This window comes from Gymnogyps californianus, chromosome Z (genome assembly GCF_018139145.2).
Source record: "Gymnogyps californianus isolate 813 chromosome Z, ASM1813914v2, whole genome shotgun sequence".
Classification (NCBI taxonomy): Eukaryota; Metazoa; Chordata; class Aves; order Accipitriformes; family Cathartidae; genus Gymnogyps; species Gymnogyps californianus.
In genome coordinates, this window is record NC_059500.1 from 29,749,958 (window position 1) to 29,768,174 (window position 18,217).

General features: G+C 44.9%; 1 protein-coding gene across 5 annotated transcripts in view; it reads right to left on the minus strand.

Moving 5' to 3' along the window:
- Nucleotides 1-1,891: 1,891 nt before the first annotated feature.
- Nucleotides 1,892-18,217, minus strand: part of TRABD2A (TraB domain containing 2A) — a 78,205-nt gene continuing 61,879 nt past the window's right edge. For 2 of the 5 annotated variants that reach the window (XM_050913164.1, XM_050913167.1), the window contains 3 exons: nucleotides 11,703-11,793; nucleotides 6,235-6,495; nucleotides 1,892-2,610 (listed from right to left, as the gene is read on the minus strand). In XM_050913164.1, the coding sequence (XP_050769121.1) occupies nucleotides 2,430-2,610; nucleotides 6,235-6,495; nucleotides 11,703-11,793 (533 nt within the window). In that variant the 3' untranslated portion in view covers nucleotides 1,892-2,429. Of the gene's footprint in view, nucleotides 2,611-4,752; nucleotides 4,806-6,234; nucleotides 6,496-11,702; nucleotides 11,794-18,217 lie in introns of those variants that run through there. The other 3 variants (XM_050913165.1, XM_050913166.1, XM_050913170.1) reach the window with 3 other exon arrangements.

Genomic DNA, 18,217 nt, shown 5'->3' on the forward strand with positions numbered 1-18,217 from the left:
CACAGGTATGAGACCAAGCCCATGAGACCCTCAAAAATACCCTGAAAGAATTTGATTACTTTGCAGAAAGACTGCCAGGATGCAGCCTCTGTAGGCACACAATCCATCACAGTTTAAGGACATAGCTATTTCCCTGACGCAGTCAGGCACTTGGAAACAGGCTACAAAATGAGTTACACCACCAGAACTGAATTATCCATAGTCCTACTTCAGGTCTCTGTTATTCCTAAGTGTTTTATAATTACTGTTCCCTCATGCCAACCTAAGAAAAACGTTGGTGGCTGTTCTACTCGACTCAGCTCCCCTCACAGAGGCGAAGCTCAGGAATCACAGAATCGGTTAGTTTGCAAAAGACCTTTAAGATCATCAAGTCCAACCATTAAACCGTTAAAAGGAACAATCATGGAGAGGGAACAAAGGGAAAAGTCAGCCTGGGGCTATTTTACACAGCAGCCTTTGTCTTGGAATGGAGAAAAGAAATGGAAGCTCTGCCTCAGCCCCTTCTCCTAGTGCTTCCCGAGCCCTTTGGACCTGTGCCACATCTCACCATGCACTTCTGAAGGCCAGAGGACGGGGGAAGGAGAAGCAATACCAATGGATAGGCTTAGAAGTGGCAGAACACACTCTGACGTAATATTTTTGGTGGCCCCCCTCAGATGTACTGCGGGGCACAAGTATGTGCTCAGTTTGTCGGGCCTGCAGTGCATCTTTGTAACTAAGCTATCCCCCATCTGATCTGCTCCCCTCAGGTCATATTCAGGCCAAGGAAAATAGCTCCAGACCCACCAGGTCTATGACAGTTTACACCAGTGAAAGATCAACCAGAGAGAGAGACAGGGGACAGCACATCACCAGCCTGACTGCTGTGTAAAGCCAAGGAAGCCAGAACACATTCGAGACCCTGAGGTCTTGTAGTATTCCCTATAAGAAGGAATATACAATGAGATGGTGCTGTCTTCTACCCCAGCCCAGGTATATTTCGTTCCCCACAGTGCTGCTACAAACTGCAATATTTAGCTTCTCCTTTCTCTGTTTTCCTCAACAAACTGAGGCTTTGTTCAGGTTCAGTCCATCTGAAGGAGGACTGAAATTTGAGACCAAGGGATGAAAAGCCCGTTAGGAAAGCTGAAACCATTTGCTCCTCCTCCTCCAATGTGCCATAGAAGGATGAGAACAAGAGGTACTTTTTATAGGCAATGAAAAAAGTAGCGAAGCACATGTACATGCATAGGAAGTGAAACCTGAGGGTTTGTTGTCTCACTGGGGCAGGTGACTGCTTGTTTCCAAGGTACCAGGCTCAGCACACTGGCTCCAAGCCCTCCCATGGATGAATCTTATGAGATGTTCCCAGGCAATGAAACCCTCCTAAGAGGAGGGACGGATATGTTGCTCACAAAATGAGTCAGTGTAATCACAAGAGGATGTCCTGTACAAACACAGAAAACCATTCATCACCCCTTCCAAGCTTCCTACATCCAACGGTCAACAGCATGTCCATTTTAAGTAGACAGCGAAGGACTTAAAACAATTTGAAAAGTCTGAGAATTTCCATTGAAATCAGTAGAAAACTTGCAAGGATTTCCTAGAATGAAGTCTAACTGTGCAGAAAAGGAAAAGAAAACTCTTTCTCCCCAAAAGTGAATCGAGCTATAAAATAACAATATATTTGTGGTTTAGAAAGAGAGGGAAAATCTGCATCTGGGCTTCTCAAATCACCTCTTGAGAACTTCTTATTTTGGAAGCGTCCAACAGTACAATTGTAAAGCTTCCCAGGCAATTTTTTCTTCTTAAATGTACATTAGTTTGTATTTATGAGACTTGTCTGGCCATTGGAGGTTCAGGTGTACCCATCTTAAAACAGCATCAAACAGACGGCAGAAACATTCTGTTCACAAGTCTTTACTGTTTTATTCAATTGTAGAAGGTGTTGTCATGAACCTTTATATGTAACCTGGAGCCCTAACAAGCAAGAATTAAAAGCATCACCAGTAGAGACATAAAATACCAACCTCTCTTTCCCAGCTGTGCTCATATGACCAAAATATTCTATTCTAATGAACAAGTTGTTGGTGTGTAAATCTTCTTACAAGGCACTGAAGGTGAAAAAAATGTAATTTAGTTGGGCTCATACAGCTAAACAACAGCTATGTTATAGCAACATTATAATTTCCCCAAAGCATTATGGGATAACATGAAATCATTCTTCTGCAAGAGAAGGATAAATAACACTTTCATTAAAATGTCTTCTCCTGTATTGGGCAGGTCAAACCAGTTAATAGTGTTAATGATCCAGATTCAGGAAAAGGAGGCAGTTTAAGAACACCCCAAAGAACAGGTGTCCCTCTCAGAGTCTTCTATTTTTGTTTTTTCACATAAGTTTCTTTTTTGCTTTTTAAGGCGAGAGCCCTGTAGCTTGGCTTCCCTGTGTTTCAATGCAGCCTTATCATATGCAAAGTCAAAGTCAGTAGTGGGAGGAAGAGAGAACGGGAAAGCTGGTGAGCACTGCCAGTGTCTGCATGAGCGTGACTAGACCGTCCGTGGCCCCGGGGCTGGGGTTCGACTGTGATGTAGCCGTTAATGATGCGGATCCGGGGAGGAGGGTCGGTAGCACTGCAAGACAAGAGAAGAACGTCAGTCCAGACCCAGCCCAGAACTGCCTGATGCCCACAGTACAGGAGGTGGTCAGCCTCTATGCCCCACTGTCAGTCTTCTGGGCTTCTGGGTATGGTCTCTCGTACTGGTTCCATGCTCACCAAAGGACTGTGTCTCCTAATGGCAGAGTGCTGCCTTGTCCCTTCCTCACAGGTGTCAGCAGCTCCCACGCCAGCCCACATGGACGAGGGCGCTGCCCAGCTGAACTGAGAAGCAGTCTTGAGGGGGAACAGGGAAGAGATTGAGGAGGCAGGAGACAGCACCAAAACATCTGCCCTGTACTCAGGTGTACCCAGCCAGCCTGTCCATTGCTCCCATGCAGTCAGTCAGGTGGGTAAGAAAGACCACCATATTCCTAGCGCCTCTCAGCTAAGGACAAAATGTGTAAGAAGAGTAAAACAAGCTTTGTTGCAGAGGAGTGTCACTGCAGCGACACTTGCTGAGCACAGTAGGAGTGAGGCACCTGCTTTCAGCTGAATCCATCTTCCCCAGCCACGCTTCTGTACGTGCATCTTAGCGTGGACCAAACTTGTTCCTATACTACACATTCCCTTCCACACGTTAGGAATCAGAAAGGGTTTACATGACGTGCTTTAAGGAGAGGAAGAACCACTTCCAGAAATGCATCCTAGAGTCACTGGAAAAGATCACCACATCCCAGAGTATCTTCCAGTGGTAGTGAGGACTCCGAGGTGGTGATGAAGAAGAACTGAGTCAGAGCCTACATGGTGCTGAACTCCCATTATGGCAGCATGTGATGGAGGAGAGAAATTTGTATGCTGCAGGCTGCTAACACTAACAGTCCTGAATTGAGGGAGCTCCCACACCACGGCAGGTCAAGAGTCAGAAGGGTCAGATACTACACAGGTGTTGTTCTCTTCGGCAATGGATTGAAAGCCATGCTTGACCCCACAGCTGTAAAGCTGACATACACCCCAGGGCCTCATGGTGCTGTGTGGAACCAGAAGACAAATTCAGACAAAATTAAAAGCAAGTCTACCTGCCAAATAAAGAAGCAGAGTCATTTCTCCTGCACCCACTCCCCAGCTGCTGTGCACCATTCTTGTCTTATTTTGGCCAGCTGCATTAAGCAAAAACACTTTGGGAAACTGAAGGCAATTAGTATCCTTTTTGAAAACACCCTTCCATACCCAAGGGCCCCCACAGAAGGTTTGAACAGTAACTGGAGAGAAGCTAGCTGGCAGCACATCAAAGAAATACAGCTGACAGCTGATGCATACAGGAGCACAAACCAAAGCAATTCTGCCAAGCCCACTACAAGACTGTATTAAATCACTTGAGCTGCACCTTTCACATTTCCAGGCTCATAGGAGGAAAGCTGTGAATGGCCCACGCATAAGAAACCTGACAGCTTTACCTATGAGCATACCGGGGAATGCTTATAGCAAAGGCTGAGACTCCCCGTGAGACGTGCCCTGCACACGTGTGAGCTTGAGCCCAGAGGGGCTGGATTTCCGTGGGGACACATCACGGCTGTGCCACGAGGTGGGGCTGTCAGCTCAGCCCACGCCTGCCCAGGCAGCCCGCAGCGGCAAGGACTGCTTGCACACGCGGATGTCGGGGCAGAGACGGTGGTGATTCCCCCTGCTGTACAAAGACTAAACCCAGAGCATGGGTGGGGGCTGTGCGTGAATAACAGCTGCCTCTCTGACACTGGCGGCTTTCCCTCTGCAGCAAGGGCGCAGCAATCTCCCAGGCAGCAGTAAGCATCACTTGTCTTTCCCGTTACTGTCATGCAACAGCTCCATCTCCAGACGTTCAAGCCCTCTGCTGCTAAGGACTCACCCCTAAAAAGAATTTGTCACCTAGCACCTGGGTAAGTTCCTAGCACAAAGGATGACTTAATTAGTCAGGGAACAAAGGCAACATTACAAAAGAAGAAAAGAAAAGGAGGCATTTGCTGCTCCCCTATTTATGCAGTAGTTTCCTAAGCTGTCATCATTAGCTTTGCTTTTACCTCACTATTGCCTTGCAGTACTTGCAATCCAGTATGTAGCCCTAATGTACCTCCAATTTAGTCACAGTAGCACATCCTCCCATCTTCCCTCTTCTTCTGAAGGCACTGATGCTGCAAGTGCATGCGTATCTCACATCAGGGCACCCACTGACTTCCCTGAACTTCACAGGAACAACTGCATGTGAAAAACTGAACATGTCAGTGTGCAGGCAGGGTGGGAGCTTGAGATCATAAAGACTCCAAATTATTCCTTAGTGTTTCAACTAAACAGACTGCCAACAGGAGCTCCAAAAACCCATTCACAAACAGCTGGTATCAACTAAGTTAATATAAAGTAAATGATACACTAAAAGACCAAATCAAATGTGACCAATATAAGGATTTGTTGTACTGGTGAATCTTGGGCTGTGTGTAGGTCTGTCAGTGGGCACACAAACCTCCATGTGCATTTGTCTCCCTTTCTCTCCAAACTACTCACACTTAGGTTGGAAGGAGGAGCAGAGAGAGGGCACAAAACTACTCTATAAAAGAGGAAAAAGAGTCTGGTCTAAAAAGTCTGGCGAAGGCTGAATGCTTGGAACAGAACAACCGCTGCTGCACCCACTTGCAGCCAGCCTGAGCAACGTATTACTCAAAGCTGGGACCCAGGGACGTGACAGAAGAGGCAAAGGAGAACCTTGATATACTTGGTACCTTGGGGAACAGGAAGAAATATTCGTATGAGGAAAAAAAAAAAGAATGTAGAGGCTTCCTTTCAAGAACTGCAGGCTTTTCTCCATCTTCCTGACCTGTCTAGTTATTTACAGTACCACAAAAATAAAATGCTTTCAACCTAAGTATGGCAGAGATAAAAACAGAGACACAAAGTACAAGAGAGAGCAGACTCAGGTTTGTGTGTTATCTGACAGGAGGGAAACATTAAGGTACACATTCAGCCACAGGCCTAAGTATAGCTAGTGAGGGAGAAGCTGGCTTTTTTTGCAGGCTGCTGTAGTTCTTGTAGGTCAGTAAGCTCTTCTGGATGAAAACTAGGGGGTATCTGTGAACCTTTGCCCCACAACATACTCCATTTTTTATATTAACTCCATCATCCATTAGGTTGTCATCCCCCTTTCCAGATCTGCATAGGGCTCACATGCTTTTTAAGACTGGAAGAATACAGAGACTGGAAATACTGCATAAACATTGTCCAAATGCAAGGAGCACATATGCCAGATATAACAGTTTCCACACACGCAGCAGCTCGTGGACAAAGGTCCAAGGCTTTGATCTGTACCATCTACCACTGGACCCAGCCTTCTGTGATAAAGAGGACTACCATATGCTCACAGTCCCTGAAGCCCAAATGCAAAATGGTCTAGACAAGGCTTCCACTTGTATTATGCCTAATTTTCCACAAACCTAACCATGCAGAAGAAGCTATTTTGTCACTAAAAGCACAAGCAGCCTTGAGTAAATGTTTCAGCAACAATCACAGTGAGGGAGAAGGTCAGATACTGCCCTCAGCATGTGCCTAGCCCCTGCAGAAGTTTGGTGTGCTGGATTAATCAGTCTAAGTTCAGTTTGCGTGACAAAACACTCCTCCCTCCCCAGCCATTAGCTACCTTTCTTCAAGGCGAACCCAGAGGTCATTAAACTGTCGCAGCCTTCGCTTCTTCTGCTGCTTCTTCTTCTTCTTTTTGTACTTCCTGTCTACCTTCTCCAGCACGTCAATGCTGTCAGGGAGCAGCAGGTGAGGCAGGAGCTCTTCCTCCTCCTCCTTCTTCCGGGGGTGCAATGGCAGTGGGAGCTCCTGGGACGCGACATAGGGGCTGTGTGCCGGTGATGACGATGAAAAGGCTAACAAGGTTTTGGGGGTGTTTCTGCTGGAAGAAGGAGGGAACACAGATAATATTTGAAAGGGCTTTGAGGCAGAATCTTGGTACAGATACCATCAAGGCATATATAAAACACGTGGTTCTCCCTGACATATTGGCTGGATGCTTATTTCTCTGCCTTGTATTCCTGCCCCCTCTTCCTTAAGTCAATATTCTGATCAAAATAGTTCTCTTTAATGAAAAAAGCTTTGGAAAAGAGGTAATCTGGAACTGAGGAAAGAATGCAGTCTGGCTCAGGGTGGAATAACTCTTGGGAACAACCTTGCGTATCTAGAAAGAGACAAAAAAGGAATCACCCTCAAACGTCAGAGGAGATCAAACCACACTCCTCTAGTCTGATGCACTAGAACACAGTAGCAGAACACAGACCAGATTATTCCTTTCAGCAATTCCTGCCCAGAGCCAACTGACCTGGGGGGCAGGGGGAAGGGGCACAGACAGGATGACTAAGGCACACTAGCTAAAGGAGCCAGTCCTAGATCAACAACTCTCACTGGTGGAGAAGGTAAGTAACAAGCTAGTCCACAGACTGTGGTCATGGCTGCAGAATGCATCTTGCAAATTATCATCTTTGAAGGGAATGGCTCAATATACCATTAAGCAATCCTTTGGGCCATCTAGTCTGCAGCAACTGGAAGCAGACTAGCTGTGGCAGTGCCAAATTCACCGTCACCTCATTTTCTCTTTCATGAAGCCAGATGGTACAGAGCAGTGAAAGCATAGCCTTTATAAAACATCAGGTCAGGGGACATGTCTGACACATAAGAGACCAGAGCTCAACTCACTACTGTGGCATTGACTTCTAGTGTAAACATTTACTGTCTCCATGCTGATCTGCAAAAGCAGATAACGCTGTCCTGCCACTCAGATAAGCACACCAAAAAGCACAAAATGGTGGTTTTAAAGGGTTGTATCAGACAAGTATGGAGGTCAACAGGGAGGGGAGGAGGCTGAGCAATCGCAGCTCTCCCACAATGCAGAAGTGAGCTTTGCACACATTTATAGCAAGTAATGAGGGAGTAAGAGTCAGGTCTTCAGGTTTCTGGCTGCACAGATCCTGTATTAGGCTGGCAGCATTATCTGGAATTTCAAAGCAGTTCCAGCAAGTGAGATACTGCAGTGAGACTATGTGCATGCACAACCTCTCTCACAAGACAAATCTCAGAAGCCCAAAAGACCACTCAGTTGAGCCCCCAGAAAAAGCTCTAAGGGCTATGCTTATCCAGCTTCGTGCAAAGGTGATATATTGAAGAAACAAAAAATCAGCTCCACCCTGATTACTCAAGCTCTGTTTCCTTATACTTAGAGCAAGCAACATCTTGTCATCTATACTCCAAGGCAGGCAGTCTGCAGTCTCCTATGCACTCAGGGCTTTACTGACCCACACTTCTCCTCGTTGTTTGGAACAAAGTGATTCCCCCTCTTCACTTGTTCCTGAGCATCTTGGACAAACTCACAAACTCAATCCACTCTGTGTATACACAGAGCACAACACAAATATGTGACTGATCTTTATGGCTACTTCATAAAGAGAAGAGATGCAGCAGTCTTCTGTAACACAAAATTGGAGACTGGCTTGGGCTGAAATTCAGAAAGGTAACAGAAGATCACAGACCACTCCGCAGAAACCTGGCTTCAATCAGTGAAACCTTCCCAGAACTATAGTGTGTTTCCTTTCTGCCTTGCAATGGCATCGAAAGGAGGAGGTCCAGAAGGAGACGTGTTTCAGCGCGGCTGCAGTTTGCAAGCTAGCCCATCACTGTGGGCACATCTCTTTGATGGAGAATAAAGAGGGTCCATCCTGGAGAAGGAGAAATGAAGTTGTGGACTGGAACATGAGGGAGAGAGTAGATGGAAAACGAAGAGAATTTGATCTTATTTCCTACAAGGGAAATTCACGCCGCCAGTCTGGGGGAGTGACCCCTCCCAGTTGTCTCCAGTGACCTGATTTGATCTCTCTGAAGGTCCTCTGCTTATGGTTCTCTTTTCCCCAGTTTCTCTTCACTGTGTCTGTTCCTTAATTGTGAAAGTCACAGAGTGGGCACCAGCCCTCCCCTGTAGATTAGAGTGCCTTGCTGCCTGCAGCCTCCCCTACCAAACCCATGTCCCTGCTGGAGGCTCAGCACTGCTACAGGCACAGCCAGGATGACCTCCATCCTGCATGGCCAGCCATTTATTCTGATACCTGCAGCCTTAGAACACTATTAACAATAGACACTCATATACATAATCTCTTTTGCAACAGTTCCTGCAGGTAATTCTTCCAGGGACCAACTGAGCAACCAGAGGAAAAGGCACACAGATGCAAAAGCACGTCCTTCTTCCCCAAGGCCAGTTCCCTCTCCCAGCACAGCAGCTAAGGGAGGAGTCAGGAAGCACCTTAATTATAGCTGTGATTATGTGATGAATATTTTACTATATATATATGCATTCTAAAATCAGGAACAACAGTTAAAGCCCAAAATAAGTCAGTAGGAGCTTGATTGAACTTGTGGCACTATTTATAAACTGTCCTTTGCACTGCTGTGTGGTTGGAGCACCTATTTTACCTTCCTTGCTTTGGTGACACGACGAAGAAGGAGCCCTCCTGCCTTCACACTCCACTACGGGCATTCATCCCTTTCCCCCTGCAGATAGGCAGGACACCTCAGGCAGCCCTGTCTGCAAGTGAAATTGTGTGACTGCACCCAGCAGTTCACCCATTACAGGAAAACATGCATAATGATCCCACATCTTTCTGTGCTCCTACACACAGGTATCTACAAGATACCTCAGAAAGGACTTTCTCTTTAGCCAGAGCACAGGAAGCAGCAGACTGTGCTGCTACTGCACAATGTCATGTTGCAGGGAAGGGAGACAACTGCAGACTTGCTCATCCTCTTGTTTTAGGACTGCTCAGCTAATATCCCCTACTGTATCCAACAGTAGAACAGCCATTTGAATGCTCTGTCTCAGTTCAACCACTTGCCAGTTTTTTCCTTTCTCAATTTTGTCCTGTGAAATAGTCCACAGGTACTGACTGGACTGTGTGCAGCACTGCTATCTAGGACAGTAGCTGGATATGGTTCCACATTTACGTGGGCTGGACTGGGTTTATTGACACAGACTGCTGTGGTATTTGCTCCTAGAACAAGCCCAGGATAGCAATCAAGTGAAACCCTCCATCCAACCCCCAGGATGCTGACCTACTCTTGCCACAGGTCATTCCCTCACCTCAAATGCTCTTCTCCTTCAGAACTCAGGTTTTTCTTGAAACTTGTTTCATATTTTTAAATCTGTTTTCAAGTCATCCAGAAATGTTAACACCTTTTCTCAAAGAAAACACTAAAGTGCCATCTTCTTTAGCTTCTTCACTCAGCTTTAAAATCAAGACTCCACGAAAGATGTTCTGTCCAGTAGTCCTAATGAAAGGTTTGAGATGCAACCAATGCCAAACTGAGTGTTTTCAAAGGCACAAGAGTCACTGGCTGGACAATGAACTCCCATGATGTGGTCAGAGAACTGGGTGCCCAGCTCCCCTAAGTATCATTGATACCTGCCTTCCTGATGGGTGAAGATCTAGCCCTCCTTTCCACAGTTGTCTGCCCTTGATTTGCTTACAGCTACACCTTTACAGAGCAGTATCGGATTTTGTTTATTCTCAAGTACATATTAAGCTCTCTTTCTTTAAGCTTTAAGAAGCTGCCATGGTTGTTTTTAGGAATACATAAGCTAAGAATATTCTGGGGGGGGGGGGGAACCAACACAAAAATATCCATGCAGGCAGGTTTTTGATTATCCCTGTAAACACTGATACACTGGATTGTCTAGCATGACTTAAGTCTTACAGGATCATTAAGTCTTGTGCTTAAGCACAGGGGGCTTCTCCATGTCAGACTACCTGTCCATTGGTGGCACCAGGGTTAGGGGTTGCATTCATGTACTCATGGGGATGAGTCTTGGCTCAGTTTGTTTCAGTGCACATAGAGTTAATGACACAAGTCCATGTCAAGAATCATAGTAAAAACATGACCTGCCAGAGTTTCAATCTCATGATCTGAAAAAGGCAGTAAAAGTGGTGCAAAGAGAAAGGTGAAGCAACCAGAGTATGAGAAAAACATCTGTTATTAATTTGCACCACATCTGTGGAGCCCCTGGCACAGACCAAGACTCTGCACTGTGCCCCCTGCACAAAAGGTGATCATCCTGCCTGAGAGCTCTGTATCAGAAATGTAGGGGAGGAGGAACAGAAATGTAAGCAGTGAGGGACAGCATGCCTGGCACAGAGGATAAAAAGGAAACAGTACCATAATTGGGATCAAACCTTTTTCCACTGGAGTCTTTTAGCAGTGACTATAAGGAAGAGTGGGGTATCTGAGAGACACAAGAGCTCATGTTTGGCAAGAGTCTGGAGAAGGGGGAGACAAGGATTGCAGAACCTAAGCTGGTGGCAAGAAGTCCAGGAAGAGGTGAGTCAAGAGCACATGTAATTCTCGACAGAGTGTGGAGGAGGAGATTATTTGGCATTCTGTAGTGAAACCATGGAGATGGATAAAGACACCCAGTGAGAGATAAAAAGAGGCAGTAAGGGTATATCCCAAAGGACTGCTGCAAGATGAACCAGAACAGCAAGTACCTTGGCTTAAAAATGCCAAGGAGAGCAGGGGACATGAGAGCAATCAGTCATGGGGACAGCTTGCAAAGAGGCTGGGTGGACTCTGGGCAGTCAGATTCCAGGCTGAGAGAGAGTAATCAGAAAGAATCAAAAATAGCAGTGTAAGAGAAGGACAGTGTTAAAAGGCAGGGCAGTCAAACACCTAAAAGGGAGGAAGGAGGAGCCTGGAAACCTATGTGGTACGAGACAGCATCCAGATCTGATGAACCAAGCACGCATACTCTATGGCTGTTAGTTTAAGAGTTAAAAACTTACAGGGGGGAAATATTTTTTATTTTATTAAAAAAAAAAAAAACAAACCAAAGCAAAACAAAAAACAACCAACCAAAAAATCCCCCAAACACAACACCAAAAAACCAAACCCAAACCAAATAAAATCCTGTTTCCAAACTGGCTCATGGAAGAGAAAAGCAAACTGCTGGGGAGGAGAGAGAGCACCCAGCTCACTGTTAGGTATAGTTCCAGCTGCCACTACCTCTTCATGATTGTTTACAAACCCACCCTCCCAATGGCTGCTCAGCAAGATAAAAGCATGCTTTACTTGTTGATGGCTTGTCCAGCTGGAGTGTGTTCTACCTCATACCCTTCTCTCCTCAAGACATCAATCACTGTGTTGTTGCCCATGAAGTGACCTGCAGTTAAGAGAAAAATGACATCAGAACTGAACAAGGACAGGGAAAGAGAGAGAAGAACAAAGTCCTTCCTCATCACAGGAGGCGTGCCACACTCAGGGCAGGCAGTGCTTTATCACTCCCCACCAGCATACACCAGAAACGCAGGATCTCTAACAAATGATTGTTGAACTTCCCCAAGGTCACTTAGATTACCACATTCTGCCTTTCTAAGATGCAGACGTGATTGAAATTACCGGTCCTGCAGGCTGTTGCATTATCAGACTGTCCTGGTTTTGGCTGGGACAGAGTTAACTTTCTTTTTAGTAGCTGGTACAGTGCTCTGTTTTGGATTTAGTGTGAGAATAATGTTGATAACACACTGATGTTTTAGTTGTTGCTAAGTAGCGCTTATCTTAAGCCAAGGACTTTTCAGTCTCCCATGCTCTGCCAGCAAGCAGGTGTGCAAGAAGCTGGGAGGGAGCACAGCCGGGGCAGCTGACCTGAACTAGCCAAAGGGGTATTCCATACCATGGAATGTCATGCCCAATATATAAACAGGGGGGAGTTGGCCGGGAGGCACAGATTGCGGCTCGGGAACTAACTGGGCATCGGTCAGCGGGTGGTGAGCAATTGCATTGTGCATCACTGGGTTTTTTTTTCCTCCCCCCCCTTCCTTTTTTTTTGTTGCATTCCTTTTCATTACTATTATTATTATATTTCATTATTACTATTGTTAGTATTATATTTTACTTTAGTTATTAAACTGTTCTTATCTCAACCCACGAGTTTTACTTTTTTTTTCCCCTTTGCTTTCCTCCTCCTCACCCCACTGGGAGGGGGAGGGGGAACAGCTGTGTGGTGCTGAGTTGCTGACTGGGGTTAAACCACGACATAGGCCACTGTGGCTTTCTTGGGGCAATAAGAGATGAAGCTGGGAGACAGCTGTTCAGGAGCAGCGAGTCTGCAACTGGTGGTGGTGCAAACCAGGTCACAATCTGGCTGCAGTGTGTACATCATTTTAACATCCTCTGGCATCACAAAGGCACTATCTGATATGTCGGTCAACGTCATTAACAATTTTTAAATGATTAAGAATCATCCAACTGCAGAGAACAGAAAATAGCTCTGAAAGCCAATGACTTAGATCAACCCCTTTCATTCCTTCCGTATAAGCCACCAGGGACAGAAACTCCACTTCACTTGTGTTGACAAAAGTTTCAGAAGGACTTAGCTAGCTCTGCCCTAATTCTGTGATTTATGTTTCCACTCTGTTTTCAGACAGATGTGGTTGCTGGTCAGCCCATAATTTGGCATCATAGTGAATAAATGACTACTCAAAGGGTGCAGGAGTTATTCCTGAAGCACTGTATGCTCTGCACACTGACTGACTTCCACCATCACTCTAACACCTCATCAGACAAGGCTGCTGAGAAGCAGATGGACAACGGAGGCCTTGCACAGTCCCTCATAGATCTAGCTTTCTTGAAAACATTTGTTCATTTAACAGCCTACATGAATTAAAACTAGGCTTGCGTAAATGACTTATTAGAGTGCTCCCTTGCCTCTGTAGATGTAACCAATGCTAAAACTGATAAATAACTTCAGAAAAAGTGTTTTCTGCTAATATTCTTCATAAATACATGGCAATAAAACCACCAGAATGATTCTAGTAGCCAGGAAAAGCAAGGAGATAGAAAGGGAAGTCCAATGGTGATGAGATTAACAGGGGACTAAACCCAAGGGATTTATGATTTTTCACTCGAAAATGGATTCAATGAATTGGAGCACAAAATTGTAGTTTCTCATGCCACAACAGCAAAGTGCTCATAAACTACCAGCTTAAGGCATGACAGTTGGATGGTATCATTTGAGCACAGACATTTATCAATATGAAGTTTCCCTGAGAGCCTAAGAACACAAACAGATCTAGCTCACATGAAACTTTTTAACCAAACACTGCAACGCACACTCATTGGGTACCATATTTTCTCACCTAGTAATTGGATTTTCCCCCAGCTCCTCGGCCTAATTTTTGCCTTCAGAAAGAGTAAAGCTAACGTGCCATTATGTGGACCTAATCTAATACTGTTGGTACCTGTTGCTCACCAATGGTTCAGCCCCAGGTGCAGTTAACTGAAAATTTCCTCATGTCAGCAAAAGACCAGATGTAGCAGGGAACAGGAATGACTATAATTAAACATTTTAATTGAGTAAAATTAGCCACTGGAAGGCCAACATTAGGTATATGAAGTGCCAGACCTAGTTGCTATCTCTCATCTTTAACACAGAGGTACGTGCAAAGGGAAGGGGAGAGGGGATTCACTCCTCCTCCCCTGCCTCCAGACAGCAGAGAAAGGGGTGCTTCCAAAGGGTGATCCACCCCTTGTGAGAGTGAGGTAGGACAACTTAGACTTCTAGAGAAGTGCTTCTCTATTGATGAGGATAGGGGCAGTGTATACAGCAAGTTCAGTCTAGGTACCCATCTCATGTAGGCAATGTTGGATGAGCTGAGTCCCATCCTCAGCAGTGAAAAGCAGTGCCAAGGTCCAAGTCCTTCAGGAGGAAAGGGACAAGACATAAAGATAAGCAATCTATAGGGCAATCTATAGTCTTAAATAATTTTCCTTGTGCCAGTTTAAGAGCTTACAGTCTCATGCATTTCAAGAGTGAGCTACTGAATAGCTGCTCACATCACACCATCAAACACACTATCCCCTGTTGATCTTCAGTTACCCTTGCTCAGAGCAGTGATTTAGACTGGTATGCAGGAAATTACTGTAGCACATGGATGAATCCCATTTCAATCAGTCAACCTGCCTAAGTGATCTCCTGAAGCTGGGCCTTAATCTTCTTTTTAATCTGATGGAGTGGTAAGAATATCTTTTATATCACAGTCCCATGTACAGGCCTTCACAGGGAGCCTTTGCTCATTGTTGCCGATGCAATGAGTCTGCATGTGAAAGAAAAATGGCGTGCTAGTATCGTGCAAAAAAGAACAGACCAAATGAATATATGTAAAACAGATGCACACAAATACAAACAGGCATGTGATATTAGATTGTTCACAAGACGTGATCCATCAGGAGCCGCTCAGGCTAGGTACATAAAAGGATTAGAAGATGTCAGTGTTTGCTATCCAAAAGGTGGGCCACGCGTGCTCCATGAGACAGAGCTGGTCTGGGGTCCAGAGGACCTACAGGCTCAACTTGAGCTAGGTGCAATATGAAAAAAAAGACAGAAGGGTGAGGGTTTGAGGTACAGGACCCCACCAGGAGCCTCTCCAGAGTCAGCATTTTTACCTCTTTCCTGGGAACTGTTACAGAAAGAGCTCTGTGGTGTGTGAGAGACCTGATCACCAAAAGCAACTGTAAGAAACATGAGAAAGATTCACTCTCCAAGGTTTAAGATCAAGCAGCTATGCTGCAAGGGAGACTTAGCCCTAAGTCACATGACAGGGAGTAGGCCTCTTTCACCTGTTTTCTATTTTAGCCTAACACAGTTGAATGCCCCCCAAAAGAAAAGCCCTGGGCCCTGTCCCATCAGAAAGCCTGCTCTTTTCTTTCTGTACACAGCCCTGCATTATCCTCACAGCACTAGGTGAAGAGATGCCTCTGAGAGGTCAATTTACTCTGGCAGGGGGTGAGGAACCATGAATCTCTGTTCTTCTGTGTTCAAGCTCAAAGAGAAACTAAGAAGCTGTTGTGTGCACCAGCTCAGCCATGCACTCTACTGGAGAGTAAATAAGACCCCAGCCTTTAATCTGCACTGAAAGGAGATGGCATGCAGGGACCGCAACAGGCAATATGCTAAAACAACAATGCTGTTTGACTAACGTGCACTTGCAGACTAGTCCACGCATTCGGACATGCATTGAGCACTCTTGACCTTCCTCAGCAGCAGTACCAGAACACAGGCTACTACTATTGCCATGAAATCCATGTCCCCTGCTTGTAGTTTTTACTGCCAGTGCACGCAGAGGTGTTTTCGTCTAGGTAACTATGCTAGGACTGTGAGTTTCAGCAGAGGCTCCTGAACGCAAATTTGAGCCATCGCGAGGCTGAAAATCTTCTGTGTCTAGCAAAATGAACAAGGAAATACTGCACAACAGAGGTTCTGTTTCTGTTCCTAAATTTTTATTTTTCATATAAAGCAAGATTGTAAGACTGAAGAAAACTATGTTCCTCTCTGAATTTCAACAAAATCCATGATTCCAAGCTGATACACAAGTTTCCTTGACCTTCTGTAGAGTCACATAAAAGGAAACCCCCAAGCCCACATAATTCTTTATGTCTGCTGTGTTTTCCTTAGTAGAAAGACAGCACTTCCCATCTGCCCCAGAAACATGCCAGGACCTCACCATCTACAAATATCCCAAGACAATGAATCACTGGATGTACGTGTAAAGAAATAAAACTGTTTGTTAGGAAACCTGATCTGGACTGCTGACCTCCAAAAAGTGGTGGGAACAGCTACAGCACATGATCGTAACAGTGCAACCACAAAATGGCACAAATGATTCTAGCCACTGGGGACATCATCAAGCAGGATATTTATCTCTGACTGGGCTGGGAGTGCTCAGATGGGCTTTTGGTGCCAGAGACTCTATGGGTCACTGAAAGAAATATTTTCAAGAATGTTTTAGAGGTATAGATCTCACAATTATTTAGAAACTTCCTGGAAATGCCCATGGGAATGATCGTCTGCTATCATTCTTCTTAGACTGCTTCCAAGAATTATATAGATAAATTCATATAACATGCCCCAGAAGGCTGAACAGGACACCTGTAGGTGACTGGATTAGAGTTACTGGCCTGTAAAAACAGCATGACATGAGGCTGCTGACTACGCTACCCATGACAAGAAAAGAGAAACTTCAGCAAAAATTATCACTTAACTGTGAGGATAGCTCATCCCTCTCTATGTGCCTCTCATGGCAGGGTTCTTCTCCTACCCTTTCAATAATCAAAGTATCCTCCAATAGCAGTCTGTGAGCCAATAAACCCATGGAGAAGGGTTCAAAATTGCCAGTGCTCCCTCAAAGGATGCAAACACAAGGAAAGGAGAATTCCTGATGGCCTGGAGAGTACGGACATGCATGGCCCAAGTCAGTCCCACAGGTATCTGCAGTGAAGAGCTGAAAGTTCAGAGTGTGGCAGATCCAGCCAATGATCTACAGAATGCAGAGTACTGTCTTAAATCATTTCATTGGATGGAAGCCAAACTGCAAAACAGACATCCTACTCCTCCAATCTTGTTAAGACTTTTAAGACTTCCAAACATAATCCTTCCTGTGATTACCTGTAAGATGAAATATTAATGAAATATTACTCCATAAACATTGAACTTGAGGTTTTACTCCACTGAGGCCAGGACAAGTGTTTGTCTTCAAAAAAACATGATTTCCTTCAAATCTCTTTTTTAGTATAAAATCTTAGTGGATCATATTTCACCACACTCAAACCAAAGGGGAAAATCTGGTGGGCAGGACTGTGGAGCAGTGGCATTCTCTATACCCAAGAAAATATTTTCACTAGACATGGAGAGACTTAAAGAAAGTGCCTCAAACCTGCATTCACTCACGAGGAAACAAAAAATAACCTTCCATTTCTTTAAAAGTGATGTGCTTTGCTAATTAACTCACCTATATGGAATTACTAGGATTCATTTTCCACATTTGTTTGTAACAGAATCATGTAAACATGAAATCCTTCTAATAATAGTTGATGATAAAGGCCTTGCACAACATGGGAAAAATTGTCTAATACCACGGAAAAGAACCATATGAAGTAGCAATTTGCATAAGCCAAAATGAAGGCATTTTTCTTGCGAAAGACAAGAAGACACTCTTATCTACCAGGTTCTGTCAAAAACCAGGTCCTTAAATGTATGACCTGAGTATTTTTGGTGCCGGGGATTCCCATTTTTACCTTTGGGCAAAGTCAAACCTCCTGATAACTACAAAAATTGAAGATAGAAAAAGGTTTTCCACTGATTATAAGGCCAAATTTATAGCAAAGTAAACATAAGGAAAAAGTTTACAACCCCATATCACTTATTTTGTAAAAACTGAGTTAAAAGAAATAGCTTCTGTTCAGGCAGCCTTAGCCACTAGGGCTCCATCTGCACTGGCATTTACTGAGAGTTTTCCACTGTTGAAGCCCTAGGCTCATTAGGCAAGGAGACCCTCCCGTAGGTGACTATGCTAGCAGCCAGTGTTATCTGACCAGTAAGGGAAGGAAATACCAGTGCTATGTCTGAGCTGCAGTATTCACAGCCACCTCTGCCGCTCGACCTGCTCCCATTCCACACCGCTGCTTCCTTTCCAGAAAAAAAGTATTAAGGACTTGAAATCCCACTAGCTTAAAACACACATTACAAGATGAAAGTTTTCCTACTGTAGCTGCCCAGTAAAGGTAGCAATGTGTAAACCCCAGCACTGATA